General features: G+C 37.9%; 1 protein-coding gene across 2 annotated transcripts; it reads left to right on the top strand.

The window, feature by feature from the left end:
• The first annotated feature begins 4318 nt into the window (after positions 1–4318).
• On the top strand, positions 4319–18065 carry LOC124159266 (bestrophin-2-like). Of its 2 annotated transcripts, XM_046534963.1 has the most exons (10): positions 4319–4497; positions 4873–5002; positions 5264–5374; positions 5647–5818; positions 7020–7149; positions 7688–7926; positions 11774–11899; positions 13351–13458; positions 14000–14134; positions 17691–18065. In XM_046534963.1, the coding sequence occupies exons 2-10, from the start codon at positions 4932–4934 to the stop codon at positions 17784–17786; spliced, it is 1188 nt and encodes a 395-aa protein (XP_046390919.1). In that variant the 5' UTR covers positions 4319–4497; positions 4873–4931; the 3' UTR covers positions 17787–18065. The 2 variants fall into 2 exon arrangements, with proteins under 2 accessions (XP_046390919.1, XP_046390920.1); XM_046534964.1 differs by lacking the exon at positions 11774–11899.
• Positions 18066–18246: the final 181 nt, after the last annotated feature.

The following is an 18246-nucleotide window of genomic DNA, read 5'->3' as shown; positions in this document are numbered from 1 at the left end:
CTGGGCCCCTTCTTACGACGCGTCGCGACGGTGGACGGCCATAACCAGAGGGCGCCAGCAGTATGCCGGGGGAGGACTACTATGCAGGGGGGACTGGTGGCTTGGAATATAATAAATGAATTTTGAAAATCTCACCCTAAAGGTAACTCTTTAGATAGAATTGAATCTTAACAGATTGAATTATATTAATTTAAGTTATTAATTTGTTTACTCAAGGCGGTGTTAATTATGCTGTTAAGTGAGACATCATTGAAATCAAGCTACTTGCTCAATGTTGGTATTCTGACTGTAAAATTTATCAGTTTCGGAGCAGGAGGGTGCTAAAGATTTCCTCGCTGAAGGGCGCACAGGGGTGCGTTCCGTTGTCACGTCGGGCCAGTACGGGCCTGTGTGGACCATTATTTGCCCACATGCCGGCGACATGTTAAGCCGATTAGTTTTTAGTTTCAGTTTTCTTCAACTGTTTTAGGGAAATTTTGTGTCTTTTAAGACTAATTTTTTACTTCCTAAATTTATCGTGCAAAGCACGCGCTCACGAGCAGCCTTTACTTCGATTTCTCCTTCACTTACACTGGAAAGGTATAGTACACTGGTCCCTTACACCCTTGAATATCACTCCCATTTTCGTGTGCTAAAGGGCACAATCATGTAAAATGAAAATTTAATTTAATCGTACCGACTCATTTGTGTATTTTCCGGCCGTAAAAGCCCAATTAATGTAGGCGTGTCGTGTCGTGTATGCATCCGACACATCAAACCTGAAAACACCATTTGGAAACTGCCGTAGGAAGATGTATCGACGCGGACTACAACTCGGATACCTTGCTATGCATACTGCACCACTACGTGGAATCTTACATCAAAATTAGTGTCTGAACAGATTCACTATTTTTTCAATTGACGAAGCTCCCTCCATGCTTCAACCGGGATTTGTTTAGGTTTGGTGAGGATATATTAAAACTGGCTAAGGTCGGAAAGTTTTCTTCGTTTGATAAGGTATTAATAATCCTTATTTAAGCCAAGCACTACCAGCTAGCATGGTACTCGGCTACCTGCAAGCATCCTGCGTCGTATCAGCGCTCAAAGCCTCGCCCCAAGGTCACCTCACTTGCGGCAGCGGGGACCAGAACGACGTCACACGGAGATTTCCCGGCATTCATACTTAGCCGTTGCGTTTGAAAATTTTCACTTTTCATACGAAAAATAGATTCCGTCATTAAAAATCTAAAAGCGTGAAATACGTACTCCAGGAGTAATAATCTTTCGATTTAGGCTATAACAAAATAATAGGAAACCACCATATTCGCATGGACATTTTACTTGGGCAATTTAAAGAACATTAATAGCATTTTGGTCTTCGCAGTGGCCCGGAAACTCATATGTCCGCCGTTCGATTCCCGGTTGAGTATTTTTTCCCCATGAAGAATGTAAATTTCACACCCGTCCACGCGACAGGCTGGAAATAAACCACATTGTGATAATTTTTAAAAAGTTGAGGATCCCGTATTTTTCTGTTCCTCGATCCGTCCTATTCTTCTCGAGGTATTTGCTACGAAAATCTATGGCCTTTCAACTCTTTCCCAGACAAGTGGATCACCTAACGAACTTATGGCGAGCGGGTCACCGCATCTCGGCTACGTTCCTCGCATTGTCCCAGCCTGTTCCGTAGTTTTTTGCGCCCTTGTAAGCTTTTCTATCCTACAATCCTGAGATCTAATAACGTCACCAACTCGTGAAAAGTGGGCAGCAACTTTCGAGTTTGTTTTATATTTTACTCTGCGTCAGAATTTCTGAAAGGTGGAGATTTTATTTCGTCGTAACTTCATTTTCCCTAGTAATGACTATTTTTTTTTCTCGCCGAACGATTTCAGTGAAGATTTATTTGGCTTCATAAAGGGTAAGATCTCGTATATTTCTTTTGCTTCTTCTCTCATGAATTTTTTTTTCATGAAATTCCATTTTGGGTCAGAGTGAACGATCTCACTGTAGGCTATGTGGCCTCCTTATCTCTTTGGCACACTTGGGCAATGGCGAACGTGATTGGTATAGATTTGGCTTTAAAATGGTAATGATAGGTACGGTGCCGCCGTAGATTCAATCCTGAAAATAGTTAAATTTGCTTTTGTTTTGTACTGCAGATTGTTTTGCGATTGATCGAACTATGAATAGGGTGGTTTCCTATTATTTTTTTATTGCCTAAATCGAAAGATTATTACTCCTGGAGTACGTATTTCACGCATTTAGATTTTTAAATGACGATATCTATTTTTCGCGATTAAATGAAAAGTGAAAAATTTCAAGCGCGCGAAAACGCGACGGACGGCTAAGTATGAATGCCGGGAAATCTCTCCGTGTGACGTATTTCTCGTTCCCGCTGCCGCCCTGTGAGGTGACCTTGAGGGAGGCTTGAGCGCTGATACGACGCAGGCTGCTAGCGGGTAGCTGAGTACCCTGCTGGCTGATAGCGATTGGCTTAAATAAGGATTATTAATACCTTATCAAACGAAGAAAACTTTCCGACCTTAGCCAGTTTTAATAAGTGATTATTAAGACATGTTTTCCCAGGCTCTGCGCCTCATGCATGCATTGGTAATCTCACACGATGTAGAACTCCTATCTACTCGTATTGAAACTAGGTCCCTGTGACGTCACGTGGAGTGGCATCGCGTGGGCGCCAATCTGGCCGTTTTCAAATGAGGATAAAAATGGACCATTGCCATTCGTCTAAACTGGGATTTCTAAAACGAAATAATTTGTATATTATGAGTACACTAATGGTGGGTAACGAATCGCAATCAATGCCTTTCGTTTTCTTTGATGAAGGAAACTACCCTATTCCGAAAAAAGTTATTTTAATACCCTCCATCTGCCCCTGAATTTTCCCCTGAATACCAGGGCCCACTGTTCAAGGAAGGTGGGGTGGTTGCGGTATGTTCAGGATGAAGATAGCATAATGTCCAGCATGTCCAATTTAGGGCAAATCGGAAAAATCGATTTTTTTTATATCCATCTGGCCAAATGAAAAAAGTTGTGGGACTGATCAAAAATAAGGCCTGAAAATTTTGAGACTCTATGTGAACCCCTTACCCTCACTAAAATGCAATTTAGGGGGGAGGGTCAAAATTCGAAAAATTAAATATTTTTTGGTCATTCCTTATAGATTTTGCCGAGTTACTGAATTTCTAGGGCAAACATTTCGTGCATTTTGACGTATCTGCCACCGCTGAGTTCACACGGTTAATGTTTACACTTGAGGAACTATTTATGAAGAAACATTTAGCAATAGTTTCAGGTAGTAAATTCTAACTGCGCATACGTAGCGCAACTATCGTGGCATGTGACGCTTGTGGTCAAGAGAAACCTGCTCAAGGGTCCTAATGAATTCTTTTTGATTTTTGAACCAATATTTTTCCCTAGCAACGAATGTTTACACCGAGTCTTCAACCTTTTTTAATTCAAGGGCCAAAAATCTATTTCACATCGTCCGGAGGTCCAGAATGCTTCACGTCTTTTTACCACCACATCAATAAAATTAAAAGAGTCATACACTTTCGAAGTGCAGTAATCTTTATTGGTTGAAAAAGTTCAATCAATCAATTCGATTATTGACATTGTCTATTTTTGACTAGTGAGTCGATATTTGGTTCGCGGTACAATATTTCTTTAGCCTCTAGGGCCGCAAAAAATAAGCCGGCGTGCCTGGGGGCTGCGGGTTGAAGACCGTTGGTTTACATGATCGATGGCTCGAAAAATATCCATCGCTCTGAATCTACGCTTCGTTTTTCCGCCGTATTTTTTGACCAGCTGTTTTCATAAACCATTCGTCGTTTATTTTTCATAAATCAACTAGTTGATTTGTACGCTAGACTTGATCTGTATTGATGAGCATTGCTTGCGGATATGTCATCGGACTGTGCTATATTCGCGCAGGATCAAATCATGCCCATTTCAGAGATGGAATCAATGTAAAGGGCACGGCTCTTGAGCCGAACTCGCACCTTCGATATTCATTCCAGCAGAACTTCTTTTGTGGGATGTCAAGAGAGATCTTTTTCTTCCGTTGGGCTCCTTCGCAACGCCTTTGTTGCAGTCGATTTGGCTGCAGCTAAGAAACCAACATGTGAGCATCCTTGTTTGTTTTATCTTTCTGCGTGCCTGAAATTCCTGTTGAAGCGTAAAATGTTCTGCTACCGAACAAATTGTAAATGTCTTGATGAAATGAAACGATGTGGGAAGCAATTTTTTAATAAAATAACACTTATGCTTGTTGAATATGAACCAACTTTCTTATATCTTTAAAATTCAATAGCAACCGTAACTTAGTTGTCAACATCAAATGTTATGTGCTAGGTATGCCAGTATTCTACAGTTGTTCTAGGATCCGATTCCTCCGGAATACTGAGAAATCAGATCAGTTTAACGTCTCTGTAAACGTCAGGGGAAGGTGTTAATATTTGGCATTGATTCTTTCTTCGACTTGGCGAAAAAGGCTGCATGGTAAGTTGCATTATGCCCTTAAGTCACATCAGTTGAAATTGCCGCCATTTCCGCCCGCGATTTCAAATGGTTGATATTAGATTCTCAGTTCGTATTTTCGTATATTCTTTATGTATGGTGTAGAACATATTTTAGATAGCAAAATGTGCACTTGAATTAGCGATTAATGCAGTCATCTATTTTATTTGACCCGAGTAATTTTTTTGTAACTTTAAATTTGAATTTCGCCTATTCCAAGAAGTCTCTAGCTATCACATCTGGCATTTTAATGCTGACAATCATTGTATAATTTGCAAGATTGAGAACCCTTCAAAATGTAGGTAATATACCGGTTGCCTCTGTAGTTCTTGGCTAAAATATTCCTGTCATTTTCAGAACAAAAGAGAAATCTTCAGAGACGAATGCTTAATCTGGAGTGCGAACTATTTTAAAGCATGACAATCACATACACAGCAGAAGTAGCTACATGTAGTGGTCTTGGTAACTTCTGGAAATTACTGTTTAGGTATTTAATGCATTGATTTAAATATTTAAAACAAATTGCTGTGAAAAAAGATGTTTTCAATGAAAATTTTGTTGACCCATGTTACTTGTCTGTTAAAACTAACCATCTTTTAGAAAAAATAGTGTCAGTCTCTTATCTTAAAGAGAAAGCTCTGCCATTTCATTCATACAATTTAAATGCATAAATATTAATTTTAAGACTATATGGAGGTATTTTATACACTTTACATGGATTATTATGAAATATTTCTCTCCTTTCCAGGTGGACAGGAAGTATTTATAAGCTTCTTTGGCCAAACCTTTTGATATATTCACTATGGTACTTTTCCTTGAGTCTCCTCTATCGTTTTGTTCTCAATGAGAGTCAAAAAAAGTGAGTTACTTCATTGAAACATTGAATATTTTAAATGATTACAATGTGTGGACATTTTTTTACTCATTTCCTAAATTTCATTTTCTGTAATGTTTTCTCGTCCTTTTTCCATTATATGTTCCCATCCCATACCCCATTATATGTTCCTATCAAATACCCAAAAAATGTCCCCTCAGAAATCAATGTTAACTCTTCACAAAAAATACAAACTTGGCTTGATCTCAATCAGTTAAGTAGCCTCCTTAATTGACTATTTCATTTTTGATTTCCAGAACATTTGAATTAATATCATTGTACTGCCGTGCATATAATGAGCTGATTCCAATATCGTTTGTGCTTGGTTTCTATGTCTCTATTGTAATCACAAGGTGGTGGGATCAATACTTGGAAATACCATGGCCTGATAGTTTGGCTATGTTTGTAAGCACTTTGCTGATGGGAAATGTAAGTATAACCTTTTATTTGAATCTCATTATGTATTACCAAAAATGCTTGCAGGTGACTCATTGTGTAAGTTAAGGAGTAATGAGTATCCAACGATTGCCGAAAGATCATAGCACTTGCTACATTAAAAATGTTAATGAAACATGTATTTTCTCCAATTTTTCAATATGCATATATGTACTTATTTGTGAGATTGTAAACTTGAGAGTCAATGAGGAAGAAATTTGTTACCAGTGGGGAGAAGAGGCGTGATTTCAGAGGGCAAAATATCAAAAATCTCTAATGAAAATGTTGAGAGGGTGTATTCTTAAGGCGTGATTTCTTAGCAGTAACTGTAGCGATTGAAGTCATGCCACAGCAAAAATGGATTAACTTCACATGTGTATTAGAAACTCTGTAAGCCTTGTGGCTAAATCCACTGGTCACAGCCAACTGATCAGAGTAAGAGCACTCTGTAAAAGCAATACTGTAGTACATATACAGAACCAGGTATGCGGCAATGAATTTCTGCCTGCAGTAGAGTCCTTCTACTGCAAAGAGATTTTTCAATTGTGCATTAAAGTAGGGAAGTATGCTATTTTATCAGTCTCGAATAATAATTACACTAAAAATAGAAAATAATGTCTTGTGTAATAGTAAGGAAGTAGTTTATGAGTTTTGAATTTAAAAAAATTCTGAAAACCTACATCCAGTAGAATATTTCAGTCTGCACCACTGGAAAATGATAAATAAAGTAGAAGAGAGTGCTTATGGATGCATTGCGTTATACCATTTACTTAGTGCTTTCATTCCTTGAAATATTTTAATGCATGCAAATAATGTCTTCATGACCGGAGTTAGTGGGAAATGAAATAGAAGTAAATATTTATGGTGACTGATAGCACAGTCTCAGTCATGGCTAAGGAATCACACTATCATGTGAACCGCTTGGCATTGTTGCAATTCATTGTGGCTCGCTTCTAGCCATTTTTAAGGAATCATTCCTTAAGCTCCCATTGTCCAAAATAAACCCCACCTACTGGAAGTTAAATATTTATGACTTCCACCTTGGTGTGAAATGAAGTTTACAATCTTCATAATAGATATCCCTAGAGAAGTAATTTAAATCTCTGCATTCCATTTCTAAGGGATTATATGAATTCTGTATTAATAAACAAATGAATGCATAAGTGTTTATTTTTATTTCCTCATCATTTTTCAGGATGAAAGAGGGCGATTAATGAGACGCACAATTATGCGTTATGTGAATCTATCTTTTGTTATTACACTGAGGATGATGTGTCCCCGGGTTAAGAAACGGTTTCCAACTCTGGAACATCTCGTGGATGCGGGTAGGTGTCTCACTGGGTTTCTTCATTTCTAGATCCACATTACAACAAGTATACCATACAAATGCCAAATTGTTATAGTGGCTGGGATGTAGCCAGAGACTGGCTGGGATTCAGAGAGGTACAGTGGACCCCTGCTTTACAATGGATTTGACTTATGATGGCCCCAGCATACGATCTGAGCTTATTTCAATTGTGCTTCTGAAATTTCAAATCTTGCTGGTTTTGTTTCCAATCCTGCAGAGCATCATCGATAATGTAATTCTATGCTTTATTTGTTTAATAAACACAGTTTTTAATATATCAATGTTTACATGCTCATACTTTACATGAAACTCAATCCTCGTGAAATAATGTCAATTCGGAATACTAGAGAAATTATTTTACAATAGGCCCCGTGGAACGGATTAATATGATAAGCAGAGGTCTACTGTATTTTAACTTGGCCCATGGGTTGCATTTTCCCAAGTGAACCTTAGTCTAATCTTGATCATGGAACATTCTCTTAATTTAGGTATTTATGTAGAAATGCTTATTTCAGGTATAATGCAATCAAATGAAAAGAAAATTTGGGAGGATCTGGATAATCGCACATCTCATCCAAAGTATTGGATGCCATTGGTTTGGGCTGGGAGCATTGTCACTCGTGCTCGTAAGGAAGGGAGGATTCGTGATGATTTTTCTATGAAGACCCTAATTGATGGCCTCTGTACTTTCCGAGGGAAGTGTGGTGGACTGCTCAATTATGATTGGGTTTGCATTCCTTTGGTGTACACTCAGGTGAGATGTCTCTGTAGTATATGGTGTTTGTTATGATAGCCTCCTAAATGCCATAAGTATTCATTTTTACTCTCCTAGTGTGGGGAGAGTGGTATTTAGAATTTCCCGAGGAGGAAATCTGTGTGCAAGTTGAACTTTTGGAAAACGTTTGCTAAAATTCATGTTGCATACGATCAAGCTTCTATATGCTTACGCCATATCACTACTCCCAGTGAGAAATGGTTGGTGGAATCCACGTGGAAATTATGTGGAAATGTAACGTGGATACCACGTGTTTTTGGTCGTGGAATCAACGTGGAATCCACATGGAAATTTGGTGGAAAAATTAAAGCAGCAGTAGGTGCTGCCCTGAAACCATTAAAACCTCGACCACTCTATACCTTAACCGAACACCCAGCAGCTAATGTCCTTTCTTATACAATTCCAAACCAAATGCCGCCACTGAATAAGCAGTAAATTTAAATTCTTCCCTAACCATGTGCAGATAGTTCTTCATGATGAAAGCAAATGTGCATTGCAATGCTTTGGTTCATCTCATAAATTTTTAAATTAACAATGTCTTTAATTGTTAATGTTAAATTAAAAAAGGTTTGTCTTGGACATTTTAAATATCTACTAGATGTCTAGAATACGTCTATTATATGAAAGTATGATTACTGCTTAGCCTTCTAAATTTTGGACTTGGACCGGAATTTTAGATACTGAAAGTAATTTCATAAAAAGATTATTTAAATAAATGATACATGTTTCAAAAAAACAAAAATCTTTGAGATAAAAGAGCAGTCAGTGACAATTTAAGCAAAATGTATTATTGCAGCAAAAAAGGCTATTCGGGCTTCCAGCCGGGTGGTCTCCCTCCATTCTGCCTACGTTTCGGAACATGAGTCGGGTTCCATCCTCAGGGCTAATGGTGAGTGGATGAAGTTTGCCAGCTTGTTTACTCTTCAGTTGGTTGTGAATGGAGGGAGACCACCCGGCTGGAAGCCCGAATAGCCTTTTTTGAACATGTATTATTGTAGGTTCGAAGATTTTCGCGGCGTTGGTTAGAGTCCAAGTATATTTCTCGTTGTTGTTTTCCGCAGTTCCCAGCTTTGCAGCTTAGAAGATCTTTCCATCCTATTCGGGTTTTTTTCACCGCATTTTTTGTATATTAAAGAAATGTTAAAATGTATTATTATTCAATTAATCAAAATTGATCGGTAACTATGAACTAACTCAGCTTAGTTACCATCAATAAACAAATCCATTTCAGTGGGATAAAAGGTATGTCAAAATTCTAGTCTCTTCTTTTTAATTTATTGACTACAAAATATTTTTACTATTGTAACAAAAATTGCCATAACCTTTTATATATCACAGTTACGTACTCATATTCATTCATAGCCATGTTGAAGGAAGGCAAAAACTTGAATTGAAAACTCCTCAAGACCTTTACTGCAAGACTGAATCAACATTAATTGATAATGTTGCACTACCCCTTTGAGATATTCAATAAATTGTAGGCTGCTTTGGAAACTCCAAATTTGGGAATCAGAGGAGGAAGCCCAAATTAGAAAAAAGCGAAAGGCAGAGAGGTTCTAATATTCAGGAAGAATTTCCAGAAGATACTATTCCCTATGAAAAAATTGTATAGATCTGTTTCAAATTTTTATACATTCTTATACATTACCATGGCAATGTATAAGAATGTATAAAAATTTGAAACAGGTTTATACAATTTTTTCATAGGGGATACCATCATTTTCTGCTCCACCATCAGGCTGTCAGTTGAAAAATAAACATACCTAATACCGAAATATTACATTCATGTCATTTATCCTGAATTTTCCCTGTGGGTCCAGTTTGAATATGATTATCTAGAAAATATCTTCTCAAGACATCTTGTAGATATCAGAAAAGGGAACATTCAGAAGCCTACAAAATGTCTGGAAGCTATTACAAAATATTTTATGGATATTTTATGCTATGATGATCCTTTATCTCATCTATGAAATATTGTTAATTTAAAAATTTATGAGATGAACCAAACAATTGCAATGCACATTTGCTTTCATCATGAAGAACTATCTGCACATGGTTAGGGAAGAATTTAAATTTACTGCTTATTCAGTGGGGGCATTTTGTTTGGAATTGTATAAGGAAGGACATTAGCTGCTGGGTATTCGATTTAGATATAGAGTGGTCGAGGTTTTAATGGTTTCAGGGCAGCACCTACTGCTGTTTTAATTTTTCCACCAAATTTCCACGTGGGTTCCACGTTGATTCCACGACCAAAAACACGTGGTATCCACATTACATTTCCACCATAATTTCCACGTGGATTCCACCACCCATTTCTCACTGGGCTGTATGTATCCTGCTCCTCATTGTGATCAACTTCCCCATGCACAGTGTGACCTGTTTACAAGCATTTAAATACTGTTAGGGAAATCATTGATAACATGCAGTAGATATTTGCTGAAGGAATGTGGTAAATTGCAATTTACATGCAACACATGTGTTAGGTTCTACTGACAATATTGCACATCGAATATACTATGCCTTCAGTTCCGTTTTCTTAATGGAAGCTGCCCTTCTTGCTTGGCAAAACTATCTCGCTGGTGCTGATATAGATTGATTGAAAGTAGCACATGTGTCCATTGTAGTAAAGTATATTCCAACCTACATTATAAAATTTCATTACCCTGAAGAACTTTTCTAAACTTTTGACTGGGATGGAAATTGACTGTAATTATGAAAATAAACATTAATTACAATTCATTTTTACTAATTTCAAAGCTTCTTAATGTTAGGGGATTATTCTCTTCTTAAGGATCCTTCAAACACACATGAGGGCTCTGTTTTTTTCAAGCTAGCCATGAACAGAAGACAAAGTGATTGATTAAAAATAATTTCATTGCTAAATATTGAGCACATTGTGGTGTTCTTTTGCAATTAACTGCCTCGGAGATTGAGGAATTCCTGCAGACAAGCTTTATTATACCGTCTTCATAGGATGTTGCCGCCAACGACTTCCCATGAATTTTACCTTTGTCATGAAGCTCATCGCCTGTTTGAAAAGCTTCCCTCTCAGCCTCATCTTCATTTCAGCGTGAAGATGGAAGTTACATTGCACTAAGTCAGCATTACACAGCGGATATTGAAAATGTCCCATTGAAATTGCTTAAGGTGCAGTTGGACTGCATCAGCACTAGGGTGATGGGCATTGTCATAGATCATAACACTTCCAGAAGTCAGCATGTCTCTTCTTTTGTTTTGAATAGGAATGGACGTACTTTTTCACACTCTAGCCACATTGCATTAAAGAAAAGTTCTCTTTTATCGCCGTAAAGGTCAAGACATGTCAATGTTGAAGCCATTCTCGAGTTTTCTGGCTGCCTCTCCACAGTGCTTACTTGGCGGGAGAATCAATTTAGGCAGTGAAGTTAATGAGATTGCTACTAGCCTTAAACTAACAACTTGAGGTCATAAATGACTTGAGCATGAGCTGCGGATGACGCGCAGTTGCCCATCTGCACAGTACCTGCCTTTCGCATGTGTATGGTGTTTTTGCTGAGCTGTCGTAGGTTGAAAACCTCAAAATTTGTTGATCTTTTCCACGGATTGCTAAACCAAAGATTTTGTAAAATTAGCATTAAATTTTTCCATCATAACTCTGAAAGTTTCAGTCATCTTAGGTCATTATACTGAAACGGCTGCACTTGAATTATTCTCCATAGGCATTTTTTCTTATTCTGCATGAATTTTTGAAAAATAAAAAAAACTGGAAGTTTTCTGCAATGTTATTTATTTAATTTTGTGATATATCTTACCATATTTATGAATGATGAAATTTTTGTTTATTCAGGTTGTGACTTTGGCAGTTTATATATTTTTCTGGGCAACATTAATGGGGAATCAGTTTGTTCCCAAACATTCCAAGACTGAAGCTGATGAAGTGGACTTAGTGGTGCCTATTTTTACATTTTTACAGGTTATTGAATTCTTTTATATATCTGCTTTTATGTTATTACCTCTATTTATTTTGTTGAACATTGTAAGCTATAGGTAGAGACGCATCTCCTCCGTGAAGGATTGGCTTTAATAAAAAGTATTTTTGATGTGATAGATAAATTTTCTCAAACAGAATATTGAAAAATACATGCATATATTTTAATTTTAGGCCATTAATGTTGCTTAACACATTAAATGCTAGCCCGATTTTCATGAAAGTTGTCAGAATCGGCCAATAAAATAAGAAAGAAAAATAGAGAGAGGTTTACTCGCCATAACTTCCGTTCAAATACTGCTATTTACAAACGGTGCATGTGGGTCAAAAGAGGGAAGCTTGATGAAGGCCATGCACACAATTGGAAAACTAGGAAGTGGATATTAGTCACGTACAGAGGCGGAGAAAGGCCGACCGGCAAAGCATGTCAATTGACGTGCCCCGTATCTCGGCTAAGACGGGACCACGTCAATTGATGTGCTCCGTGCGGAATGTGTCAATGACTTGGTTTAACTTTTCATCTATTGATAATCAATAATAAATTCTGAATATGATAGGGAAACACAATTAATGAATTTCGGTCAACTACAGTCCAGGCAAGTCTAGAGTTTTATATGCTTCTTTAACTCCTTGATTCTTATGGCAGCTTGAAATCTTTGATGACCAGTCAGGGATGCCAAAACAAAGTAATGACCACAAAAAGTTTTTTGATCTAAGCTGTTTTCACACGCACCTATCCCTGATGCAATATAATCAACTGGAAGTTTTGATACAATGTCTGGATTTGTACTGGGAAGTGCTTACAGTGATTCACAAAACAAGTTGGATGCCGCACAAAGGTTAAGAAAAAGACTTCGCTGTTCCACAAAATAAAATATATTTGCGACTGGTTTCAATACAGCGTATCATCATCTGGCTTGATGATACGCTGTATCGAAACCGGTCGCAAATATATTTTATTTTGTGGAACAGCGAAGTCTTTTTCTTAACCTTTGTGCATCATGAAGGAGTTCCACCTTGTTACGCCAACCACCATCGCATTTATCAAGTTGGATGCCAGTGCCAGCCCTGGCAGTTGGTTTCGTTGTGTAAAAATGTAAACTTTCTCATGTATATGTAACATCTTTGCCAGTTTCAGAGAAAATGTTGTATATTTAGATACAAAATCTTTTATTTGTATAACGTTCAGCATCAAACTGGCTACTGGAACTGGCAATGCTGGTGCATGTGAAAATAGTCTGTGGTCATGCTGTTGATGGAGGTTATGGCCCATTTGCTGCATGCTTACGTTCCATTGTATCTCAATCTGTAGGAAATTTTAGAGCAGAGTACGTTATAAGACCTCTTTTCTAAAAAAATTATATTAAATTTCATAATCCCATACCTGAGGTACTTTTTCAACATACATTAAGTCAGACTTGTTTTCTTTCCTGTAGTTTTTTTTCTACATGGGCTGGCTAAAAGTGGCAGAATCCCTTGTCAACCCATTTGGAGAAGATGATGATGATTTTGAAGTCAATTGGCTGGTTGACAGAAACCTTCAGGTTGGCCGCATCAATTATCTCATTAGTACTTACTAATTAAAATTAAAGTCCTCCCTCCGTTTCTTCTATTTTTCATACTCTTTATGTTTTCGGGATCAAAACATTTGATGGAGAAATTTTCTGAGGTAGGTCGCCTTTTCATTAGTCCTAATACAGCAGTTATTTACTTCTTAATACATATATATGATACATAATCAGTGAATATATGTGTTATGAAATTACTAACTTTTTGGAAGTAGCATCAACTTAAGTTCTGTGCTTATCTCACAAAGTATGTGCTGATTGTTACTACCCTAGTACTTTCCACAGGTCCACCTTTTTTTAAAATCCTCAAGCATTTGCAAAAATGTGCAAATTCTCTCTTTAGAGTTCTGCTCTGAGACTTTTATAAAAAATAGCATAAACTGCACTTAATTTAAACATTTTGATGCTGTATTTTGCTGTAATCAAGAATTGTGGCAGCATTGTAAATATTTTATTGGTATCATTAGCCATGACTTAAAATTAGTATTTCAATCTTTAATATATTCTGTATTTTCAGGTTTCATATCTAATTGTGGATGAAATGCATGAGGAACATCCAGAGTTGATAAAAGATCAATATTGGGATGAAATATTTCCGACTGAATTACCATACACTATGGCTGCCAAGCAATTTTATAAGGGCCCACCTCAGGTAAGTTTATGTGGCTGCATTGGGAAAAAATACTCTTACTCTTAATAGAAAAGGAAGGGAAGATTCATAAGAAAATATAGAACGTACTACATACTTGTTTTTACCCTAATACATTTATAAGTTTATGTATTTTTATCAGGTGAAATCATAATAACATGAAGGTCAAGGGAAGAGGAAACAATAGCAAAGCAAGTATTTTAAATGGGAAGGGTTTTGATTAAGAGTCATCCTCAAATCTCTAACATGATGGTAGAGAATACTAAAGTGAGAAGAGGGCGAATTTTGGTTATGCAAAGGGAAAAAATAAGAAAACATACTGAGGACCGGTGGCGGATCCAGGTTTGAGACAAGGAGAGAGCTAAGTGGGGGTTACAATTCCAGCAGTCGTGAGGGTCGGAAAAAATTACTATTCTATCTAGTGTAAATTGGATACCCATTAAGGGGGGGACTGTAGTCCCCTCAGCACCCCCCCCCCCCCCATAGATCCGCCACTGCTCAGGATTAGTGATGGATACTGTGCCAGTCCAACATATTTGCAACTCTGCGAAATGAGCAGAGCCACTCTCAATAGGGTGGTTTCCTATTATTTTTTTATTGCCTTAATCGAAAGATTATTACTCCTGGAGTACGTATTTCACGCTTTTAGATTTTTAAATGACAATATCTATTTTTCGCGATTAAATGAAAAGTGAAAATTTTCAAGCGCGCGAAAACGCGACGCTCGAGTATGAATGCCGGGAAATATCTCCGTACGTCGTATTTCTGGTTCCCCCTCCCGCCCGGTGAGGTGACCTTGAGGCGAGGCTTAGCGCTGATACGTCGCAGGCTGCCAGCGGGTAGCTGAGTACCTTGCTGAAAGGTAGTGCTTGGCTTAAAAAAGGTTTATTAATACCTTATCAAACGAAGAAAACTTTCCGACCTTAGCCAGTTTTAGTAGGTGATTATTAAGACATGTTTCCCTGAGCTCTGTGCTTCATGCATGCATTGGTAACCTCAGACGATGTAAAACTCCTATCCTCTCGTGTAGAAACTAGGTCCCTGTGACGTCATGTGGAGTGGAATCGCATGGGCGCCAATCTGGCCTTTTTCAAATGAGGATAAAATTTGACCCTTGCCATTCGTCTAAACCGGTATTTCAAAAACCAAATAATTTGTGTATTATGAATACACTAATGGTGGGTAATGAATCGCAATCAATGCCTTTCGTTTTCTTTGATGAAGGAAACTACCCTATTCATATTTGAGGAGTCTTGATGCCCCCTTTGAGTGCGACTCCCCCTTCGTGAGTCCCTCTCATCCATGAAATTCTCCTTTGGGTGCCTCTCCTCTGAGTATCTCTGCTCTGTGCGCCTCTCCTTCATGTGCACCTCTTCTCCTTACGCCGATTCTGCATTCGCAGGTCCTCTGGGTCAAGGGCGTACCCAGGATCAAAAATGGGGTGGGGGGCAAGCCATGGTTATTCAAGTTGTGAAAAAAAAGTAGGCATGGAAAAGGCGAATGAAATCAACATTTTAAGGAAACTGTGACAGCTCTTTATTAGTTTATAAAATTATTTGCTTGAAAAAATATTATTTTCCTTAAAGACATTTGCAATTTTTGTTTATAGGGGGGGGGGGGGGCAGCTGCCCCTCCTGCCCCTCGCTAGGTACACCTATGCTCTGGGTGTCTCTTCTCTGTGCGCCTTTCCTGCGTACACCTCTCGTCTGTGTGCCTCACCTCTGGGTGCCTTTCCTCTGTGCACCTTCCTTCTGTTTGTTTCCCCTCTGGCATTTATCATCACTATTCAGTTGAAGAAAAGTAAATATTAAGTAGACCTGATATAAATTCAAATGGATTTTCGTCTTATACAATCATACGTTGACTGCATTGTTTGGTTACTCCCAGAATTGTTGGTGATTAGGGTGCTTATATTGCTTATTCATGTTGGTAGCCGAAAATGGAAATAAAATTGAGGAATTTGGGGTTAGGAATCTGAAATACCTGAGGTAGAAAATAGTTGAGTTTTTCAGGAAAAACAAGCTATGTATTACCTTTATGATGCTATGGATTGACAAATTAAGGATAAGAATAACTTTTTCAAAGAGTTCCTTCCTCAATTTCAACCCATGGGAGGGGCTATACCCTCCTATGCCCCCCCTCCAGTTGGGTCAAAACATACACTAGGTAAAATCGAAATTTTTGGAGGTTGAATCTTTGTAAAAAGTATTTAGTTATATTTTCCGATATATTTACCTACTTAAAAAAATTGAAATACAAATTATCTCTTAACTATGGGCCTTTATAACCCCCCTTTGGTATCCAATTTACACAAGATTGAATGGTAATTTTGTTTGAACCCCCAATACTGCTGGGAGGTTACCCCCCACTTAGCCCTCCCCTTGTCCCTATCCTGGATCCGCCACTGGAGATCTGTGACAAACTTGAACTGAAGGTCTCCCAGAAACCTGCTGAACTTTTAGCACCAGTGGTAAATCACTGATGCCTCCCTATCAATCTGTGCGTAGTTTTTCTCATTCCCTCTTAGCACTCTTGAGGCATAAGTAATAGGTTGCTCTAACTTAATTTCACCTAATTGTTGAAGCACAGCTCCAGTGCCATTAGGTAAGGCATAGCAATGTAGCACATGAGGCAATTTAGGATTGAAACATTTTAATACTGTACCCTAAAGCATCACTTGCTAGATATGGGAGATGCATTCCTCCTCTCTCTCCGTCCACCTCCAGGGAACCTTTTCACGCAATATCTCGTAGAAGGGTACAAACACTCGAGCTTTTTGGGAAAGAACCTGTCATAATAATATACACTTCCATGGTAATCCTGCATCTCTATCACCTGGAGCAGGAGCAATTTGGAGTGGGAGCATTCAGAGGTGCCTTAAATTTTTCAGTATAGTTACTGGATACCTTCACCTAAAATTACATAACCCACAAAGTACTTTATACACAGCAAAAATAAGCTTTTGAAGCTTCTCCTTGGGTCTTGTGCCCCAGGTTATGATAAGTAAAAGGCAAGGACACCTTCAAGTAAATCTGTGTTTATTTCCCTTGCAACTTCTGACGAGGCTCACGACACTTCTGGCTTTTGACATACACTGATAAAAAAAAACAAATGCAACACCCACACCAATGGCAAAAGGGCTCAGATGAGACAGGGTTAATAAAGAATAATAGATTTTATGCTCCCCTGAAGCAAAAAAAGTGGAAAGAAGTCATGAAGAATTGGTCGTAGTAATGAACAAAATGTACCATGCAAAACCTACTACAGCCAGTGAGAAACCGCCTCTAATAATAGTAAAATTATGAGTTTTACAAATTATATTTTGGGGTTTTGATTTCATTTGGACTACAGTATTTACTTCTGAAGGCACATTTATGATTTTTATTCTTCATGATGGGAAATGATCATTATGACTTATCTAAAATAATGGACAAATATTCCATGCCTCTCTTGGACAATTCATTCAATATTAAAAATTCTTTAATGAAATTTTATGTCCTCAGTTATACTACTACATGTTATTATTATCACGATTTTAATACTATGATTTCACTTCCAGATGATGTTTCAAGGTTCCACAAAAACTTTGGAAATACCTCAAGACCAAGTGGATTTCATTTCATCAGAGTCAGCACAAGATGATGACAAGAACTAAGATGCCTCGAGCTAAAGTTATTATTTTTGGCAAGATGCATCAGAAAAGCTCTGAAGATGGAAGGCAAAGTAAACCCATCAATAATATGGCCACCAATACCTACCATATGGAAATTTTATGTGCCCAAAAATGTGTTAATTTACTTTTATCTTATATTTTTAATTAAATACCTGAATTAAAAATTAAGCAATGCAATTTATTGTAAAATACTGGAGGGCATTTCCACTGCCAATGCAAAATGGTATGAGTACGAAAGAGATGCCGCTTCAGTCAAATATAGCTAAGCAAAGAACCTTCTTGTTTTCCTTCAATAGGGTGGTTTCCTATTATTTTTTTATTGCCTAAATCGAAAGATTATTACTCCTGGCATAGGCGGATCCAGGGGGGGGGCACGGGGGCACGTGCCCCCCCCAGACCCTCAAAAATATGCAAGATTTTTAATACGGCCCCATTATCATTG

The sequence above is a fragment of the Ischnura elegans genome, chromosome 5, assembly GCF_921293095.1.
Source record: "Ischnura elegans chromosome 5, ioIscEleg1.1, whole genome shotgun sequence".
Lineage (NCBI taxonomy): Eukaryota > Metazoa > Arthropoda > Insecta > Odonata > Coenagrionidae > Ischnura > Ischnura elegans.
The sequence above is the reverse complement of the archived record's forward strand: the minus strand, read 5'-3'. Positions and strand labels throughout refer to the sequence as shown.

What these genes read in the sequence shown, in the direction of transcription:
- LOC124159266 (XM_046534963.1), top strand. Translation starts at nt 4,932, where the DNA reads ATGACAATCACATACACAGCAGAAGTAGCTACATGTAGTGGTCTTGGT. An exon ending in GCACTTTGCTGATGGGAAAT is followed by an intron (nt 5,819 to 7,019) that starts GTAAGTATAACC and finishes ATCATTTTTCAG; the next exon opens with GATGAAAGAGGGCGATTAAT. An exon ending in TTTATAAGGGCCCACCTCAG is followed by an intron (nt 14,135 to 17,690) that starts GTAAGTTTATGT and finishes TTTCACTTCCAG; the next exon opens with ATGATGTTTCAAGGTTCCAC.